Source organism: Triticum aestivum, chromosome 3B (genome assembly GCF_018294505.1).
Source record: "Triticum aestivum cultivar Chinese Spring chromosome 3B, IWGSC CS RefSeq v2.1, whole genome shotgun sequence".
In the NCBI taxonomy this organism is placed as follows: domain Eukaryota; kingdom Viridiplantae; phylum Streptophyta; class Magnoliopsida; order Poales; family Poaceae; genus Triticum; species Triticum aestivum.
In genome coordinates this window covers 84,198,732-84,205,935 of record NC_057801.1, presented here as the reverse complement: position 1 = coordinate 84,205,935, position 7,204 = coordinate 84,198,732, and the positions used below count along the sequence as shown (strand labels likewise).

At 39.7% G+C, this 7,204-nt stretch overlaps 1 protein-coding gene across 2 annotated transcripts; it reads right to left on the bottom strand.

The window, feature by feature from the left end:
- Nucleotides 1-488: 488 nt before the first annotated feature.
- LOC123068771 (RNA-binding protein 10) lies at nucleotides 489-7,189 on the bottom strand. Of its 2 annotated transcripts, none has more exons than XM_044491425.1 (12): nucleotides 7,011-7,189; nucleotides 5,741-5,846; nucleotides 5,595-5,658; nucleotides 5,269-5,311; nucleotides 5,085-5,176; nucleotides 4,835-4,984; nucleotides 4,452-4,706; nucleotides 3,677-3,885; nucleotides 2,695-2,922; nucleotides 2,135-2,297; nucleotides 1,814-1,889; nucleotides 489-686 (listed from the first exon to the last, which is right to left on the bottom strand). In XM_044491425.1, exons 1-10 carry the CDS (start codon nucleotides 7,097-7,099, stop codon nucleotides 2,199-2,201), a joined length of 1,335 nt encoding a protein of 444 aa, XP_044347360.1. In that variant the 5' UTR covers nucleotides 7,100-7,189; the 3' UTR covers nucleotides 489-686; nucleotides 1,814-1,889; nucleotides 2,135-2,198. The 2 variants fall into 2 exon arrangements, with proteins under 2 accessions (XP_044347360.1, XP_044347361.1); XM_044491426.1 differs by having other exon boundaries at nucleotides 4,886-4,984.
- Nucleotides 7,190-7,204: the final 15 nt, after the last annotated feature.

The window sequence follows — 7,204 nt, the reverse complement described above, 5'->3', positions numbered from 1 at the left end:
TAGTGCTACTGTATGTATAATGTTCAACACTATTATAATGCCATGTAAATACTTTTTAAGACACATCTACGCATGTAATTTTCAAGTTTTCAGTCTATAAATACTTAAAAGGATCTGTCGAAGCTTTCAATGTCATTTTTCTTGTGATAGAAGGTATAGGTCGGAAAAAACAATTTCTTGTGAGCTGGAGTTAGGAGTTGACAGTATACCAAGGCCAACATTATCTAGGAGTAAGAGAGTTTAGTTTGTGTGCTTTACCTAATAGGACCTGGTAAAGCCTTGGCAGATTAATGGAGGGGAGCTTCACCATAAGGCTTCAACTGTTCAGTACAACAAGTATCTGCAACTCCAATGAAAAATCCCAGAAGTTGTGTTGGTTTTGCTTCTGTTTGTTAATCACATGTTCTTCGGTTTCACCCCATCTTTCACATGGATCAATCCTCTTTACTGTGGCTTCATAAGAGTGAATCAGTTTCATGAGCCAAGGGTACGGGGCAAGCAAATCAACTAACACCATTATAACAAATAAAAGAGTGAATAGAGATAGATATTTTGACCATCACATCAAATGCTTTCTCTTGTTATATTTACAAATCGAAATAGATTGGTCACAAAAGGAGTAAGAACTTCGTGAATCCATGGTAACCGCTGCTGAAATTCGATTTTTCCACAGTATCCTCTGGTGCCTGCAGGACCAAAAAACGTGTGTAAGGTCTGATGATGAATGTTAGCAACAAACGATGCAGACAATCACGATGAATTATGCACACTAAAGTCAGTAAATCACTGCAGATTCAAATAGTAGTTTGAACCCACGTCAGAGTTGCTCTGGCGTCAACTCACACTTGGGCAGTTGAACCCACATCAGAGTGATTGCCACATCAAGAACTGTTCTTTACATAACCATATTGGGAGCAGTGCCCGGGTTTCCAGGGTCGTGGAATTGGGCCCTTTGGTTTCTTTCCGCCCTAGAAAGCAATTAGGCCAAAAGTAAGCATATAGTAAGTCCTAACCACCCCTCTCTTCCCTCCTCTCTGTGATCTCATTGGTCTTTTGTCATACGCGGTACATATATACCTTGCTTGTGCACAATGAGCAGCCCCAAGCCTCCTCCCAAAATATTTAGATTGTTAATCACTCCCAAGGAAGACTAACTTTACTTTTCGGTACACTTTGATCATATGATCTCAGCGTCTTTTGTCATATGCAAGAGACTTGCTTGTCCAAGGTACTAATTCACACGGCATGAAATGCAGGATCAGGATGACTAATCAATCCTATTAGACCCCGAATGCGCTCTTTTGCTTACGTTGTAGTATAGTGGCACGTCCAAGAGTTCCGCTCTAGCATTTTTATGAACCTTGGCTACTGTTCTACATCAATCCAATGTTCTTGAAGAACTGAAGTAGTTGTCGGTCAAATGCCATTAAATAAGATAATGAAGCTGAAATCCATAGCATAACACTACTTCCAAAGAAATATGTTTATGATATGATGGTATCCTAGCGCCTCGTAAGTACAAAATAATTGCATCTACTACAAACTACACCTAAGAAAAAAAAATGATCAAAGATCCACAGGTTTAAAAGCATTTTATCACATTGCAAATACAGAAATAAATAGTGTTAAAAAGAGCAATTCCAGGTCGTTGCACATTTTATCAGGTCTCAGGTGGAAAAGCACAAAATATGTAGATTATATTAAAACGACAGGTAAAGCCATCCTTAAGGATTTTAATCCAGACAATTTCAGTTACACAATAGGTTTCCTACATGCAGTACAGGACAAATTAAACATTATTCGGAAACAGAACCTTTACTGCATTAGTAATACAATGTCCTTGGAACAGTCAGGACTGCCGCGATGACCATGAATCTGTTACACCAATCCTGCATAGAAGAAGTTACGCCTCAATCAACCATGCCAAAGTTTGAGAAGTTACTACTTACACTAGATATAACCAAAAACAATAGTCAGTGAATTTCCATGTCTCAGATAGCAAATTATGTTCAACATATGCTCTCCAGTATGAGTTAATAAGTTCCAATTTTTAAGATGCGTGAGAGAAGCTCTGCAAACTAATGAATATATAAATTTGGTGCATTCTCACTATCTTATTAAATGTAAAATTTACCTCCGGAGGTAAAAACAATGTGCGCTGGAATCACCATGTACAGGGGTTCAGAGATCAGAACGTCTCAGCGGGTTTGACTCCATCCCAAACCAGCACCATGTTTGTTGAAAGTAGGCTGTATAGGTTCTACAATACCCTGTCTGCTTTTACCAAGGGCCTCTCCCTAAACAAGTTTGACAATAAAATAAAATCAATAAGAAAGTCGAATATTTGGTGTAAGAAATAGATTACTTATAAATATTTTGCTATGTGTTTGCTAAAAAAAACTGATCAATGAAAAACATGCTTCACCAAATATTATACTTAATTCTAATAATCGCTTATCACCGTTGGTTCAGAAACGTAGGAAATATGTTACTTCATAGATATGTCTGCCCTGATGTCCTCAGGCACTGAGACACGAGGGAAGTAGTGTTTACAAAAAACTATATATACAGAATATTTTTTGTTCTTATAGAGTTGGATTTTTTTTCTCGTTGTTCTTGATAGTATACTTTTTTCCATCCTAGAATGCAAAGGCATATACCAAGTCCAACAGTACAGATAAGATAGGCACATACTTCTTTCCAGCCCATGTTCTCCATGATTCTCTTGGCAGACTTCAAACCACTGGAACATAAGTTCATATCAACTGGTCCAGCTCCCAAGGAGTCCATGTCCTCGGTTGCCTCTTCATATTCATCAGAACTCATGCCGTTACTTTGCTTCTGCCCGGGTCCTATCCCTAAGCCGCGGTGTAGCTTTCTTCTCTCAGCAGCCCTGTCCCTATAAGTATTTATCTTGTGCTCCTACAAATATTGCAAAAATCTCAGAATATTGTTGTCAAGAACATCAGTGCTGATGCTTTAACTTTGTTATTTACAACATAAATTAGAAATGTGGCTGTATAAGGAAACAATTCGACAGAGGTGGTACTCCGAACTTCTATAGATGATGAAATTAAGAAAGATTAGAACATGGAGCAATATAGCATTGTCAATGTATTTTGATATGGCAATATGATACAGTAACTTTTCAACCATGCATATACATTGTTTAAGACACCCAGAATCAGGCTACATAGTGTACATAAGCCATAAAACTACTGTCAATAAAATTCTAATTCGATGGAAAGCGTTGTTGGCATAAAACAATTAATAAATCTCTGTCTATATAAATATCAAACCTCTTGAGTTTAACGTTTGACATTTAAATTGTTACCTAGGAGTAGTACTCACTAGACAAAGGAAGCATTGACGCTTCCTCTAGCCTTTAAGATTTCTTCTATGTTTTTTAACAACTGCTTCCAATCACATGATCTCCAATGCGGCATGAGATGACAAACAAATAGGTTGCAAAATTCAAAATTCACTAATAAGCTGAAAATAGCACAAACTTAAACACTGTCAAAACCAACTTAATGTCCCTGAAAAGGGTGCAAGACAATAATTGGCACATAGGTCTCCAAATGGGTTTGACTCTCAATAAATTGTTGGGAAACAAACAGGTTAGACAATATTTAAGTAAATGGCAACAAGAGGAATCAGTTAAACATTAACTTACCTTGCCACTAGCAGCTGAAACACCTTCCCCAGTAGAAGATTCATGAGCAACATCAGACAGGCAACATGCAGTAGACTGCTTATCTGAATTGTTATTAGGGTTGGCATATAGGTCAGGAAAAGCCCACTCTTTTGTTGGGTTCGAAGAGTCATACGCTGATAAAGAGGCCAGGTATTTTCTGCTTGGGTTCCTCAGCCTGTACAACTTCCCTGATACATGAGTACTAGTATAAGTATTACATGGAGTTTTAGGCCCAATAATTGTCAACCAAAGAACAGCAGAAATTTTTCTTCATAGTATTCTGTCTTATTGTAAGCTTTAATAATGGTATCTGATACAGAAAATTCCATCATATTATATTCAAGTTTCAGCAAAAGAAACTTACTTACTCTCTCCGTCCTCAAATAAGTGGACATTTAGCATTCGAAATTTGTCCACAAAAGAGTGTGCTTCTATCTTCCCAGTGCACTTTAAAGTAGAAAAAATGTTTCTCTCTCATCACATGGGAATCAAGCCCAATAACATTCAACAGGTCTCCTCATTTTCTACATGCACTTAGCTCATTGGAGGTGGGGAATTAAAGAGGAGAGAGATAGTGGCTTGCACCTTCCCAATGCATTGTCTACTCCACCCCATAATCTGTCTTAAAATTTCTATATGTCCACTTATTTGAGGACGGAGGGAGTATATTAGGAAGGAAAACCGTCTATGCCTTGGTATCAAAAGAGCGGTGCACATTCCTATCTTTCTACCCTATCCAAGTATCCAGTCTTACCTGATGAAACACGTACAAGATCAAGATGAACTTCACGAACAGGAGCGGTTCTTAGAAGGCCACCACGAGCAGGCAGAGAAGGATGAAGCTTACTAGAACCCCTAGTTAAATGTCCCACAAGCCTAGTCATGGGTTGACCTTTGCTAACAGGTTCTGTGACCATATGCCAGTCCCAAAGATCAACACTCGGAAACAATGGCAGCTCATCATTTACTCTCTCTACTTGACCATACTGAGAAAGCCAGTTCTCTTCTTCTGGGGAAACAATATGCAAAGCAAAATATCAGTAAGACGCACACATCACACAGAGACAACACACCAGATAATCCCTAGCATGTGTCAGTGCTCAGCATTTCAGTAAATAAAATGAAGTTACCCCTCACCTTCCCCTAAAGATTCATGCACAGCTGTGAAGTTCTCGATTTGCATTTTACCTTCTATTTGCTGTAATGTAGCATCATTCAGAGAGTCTGACGCATTATCTGAAGCCACGTTACTGAGTTTATTCTCAACTTCATCACTTTTGCCTTCCTCTGGTGACCATAATAAATTTATTAGAATTGCCAGTGCAGACTTTCAGCATCTCACAATACAAGAAGGTAGGGGAAAACAGCAATAATTCAAGTTACTAACCACTTATCTGTGATTCTCCTAGTAAATTTTCAGTGTTGACCTCTATATTAGAGTATCCTGATAAATACATGTTAATTAGTGTTTCCTCCAGCCTGTAAAAGAATAACAGAATCAAGCGCAAAAGAATCAGGTGTCTAAAAAAGATGTTTATCAGATAAGAGAGAGTGATTATTTATGCAAGAACCATTCTGATGGCGGTTGATGTGGAATATCCGGTTCCGGTCCTGCTATTAAATGTAAAAAATATCGCATTATTTTTCCAATACCAACTGTTACAAAGACTTCTATTTCTCATGATTTGTTTCCCAAAAAGATAGCCTGGACCCTTTCTATAAAAGAAAAACAAAACTACAACACTGTACTGCAGGTTCCCTTTCAGATATGGCTGGTGTTACTGTTCTGAAGCTAAAGATCGCATGTTTATATTTCAACAATTAATTCCAAGATAGATATAGATGCCGAACAAATATGCCCTCAAAAGTTGCAGCATTATCAACTAATGAGACTTACAAGAGGATTCCAGGAAACTTTGGCTAGCTTCATCACATGGACTCTGTACATTGGGTTCCTTGCCCTGTTTGAATATAGACATGGGTGTAAGATCACACAAGACACTGATACATTGAGAAACTTGAACCAGATGAACTTGTAAGTACCGCATCTGAAGTCCATAACACGTAACCTCCATTCTCATAGATGTAGTACTGACCATCTGTGCTGCTGTAGTACCAGCCAGCGACAGGGTCATGGTAAAACCCAGTACTGAAAATGTAAGTAAACATCAGAAGAAATGTTTAAAATATAACAATGGTAATAACCAAAACGAGAAGGATGAATAATATGCTGAACAGAGGAGTACAGTAGAGTTTTGGACAGAGAAAGCCTTATATTTCTATAACATGAATTGTATTCAAAGAATAAGTTAGGTCGCTACAACAACAAAAATGAACTATCAAGCAAATTACAAGCTATTTGTGATCAGTATTCTGCACCTACTGGTTCACTGTTGAAGAATGAAGTGAGTATGACATATAAAATCATCCAAACTCTGTATAACACAATCAACAAATTTAAGAATGATGAATTTGCACAGTCAAAAGATCACCCGGGTGATTATCATGACATCTTGAACTTAAAGCACACATCATATGATTAGCAGACCACTGTCCAGTGTTTACGCAAAATCAACACAACTAGACTCACTTAAAACTCGGAGATTTCTTCACTTAAAATGGCCGGATCCAGCCATTTTTGGCGGCGGGGCGGCGCCGGAGTGGATGGGGGTGGGGGGCGCCAGCAGGGCTTGGGCGGCGGTGGAATGGAAGAGGAGGAGAGGTGGAGTGTGGGGAATTTTTACTCCGCAGGTGGGCGCCTGAGTATGTTTAAAGGTCGCGGCCACCGTGGAGTAAAAAATATCCTCCACTAACGGTTATAAGGGTTCGGCTAGGTGTACTTTAGAGGAGAAAACGTGAATTTATACTCCTCCTAACCGATTATGAGGGGTCAGTTAGAGACGCTCTAACATAACTAACCCTATGTGCTCTCTTAGACTCTTACCGCTAATTATTGTGACAATGCATCATAAAAAAAACATCCTATTCCAAAACAGGAGAGATTCAACCCCTCTCACAAACAGACAGAAGTACATATTCAAGTGAAATTCACAACAGCAACAGATATTTAACCCAAAAATGTAAATAATCGCAAGTAATCTGCACTGGGGCAGCAATGCTAACCCCTGAACCCTGATGTCCCTAAATTTGCTAGTACTAACTACCAGCCCGTTCTCGAGCAAATGATTCTATCACTCATCAACGCTCCCGCCTGGGAAAAAACTGGATACCAGAATGGATTCGATTCGAGCAGCCGCAACTGCTCGAGCTTTGGAAGAAGAAACCTAGACCGTAGGGGGGTAGGAAGGGGAACCTGGCGTGGTAGTAGAGCTGGGAATCCGCGTCCCACTCGAACCCCCCGCCGCCGCTTCCCGTCCCGGGGTCGGCGTCGCTCCCGTCCATCGCCGCCGTTCGCCGGAGGAGCACCGTGGGTGCCGCGCCGCTTCGCCAGCGTCCTTGCCTTGCCGGAGTGGTTTAATGGGCCGAATAAAATGGTACTGAAGGATA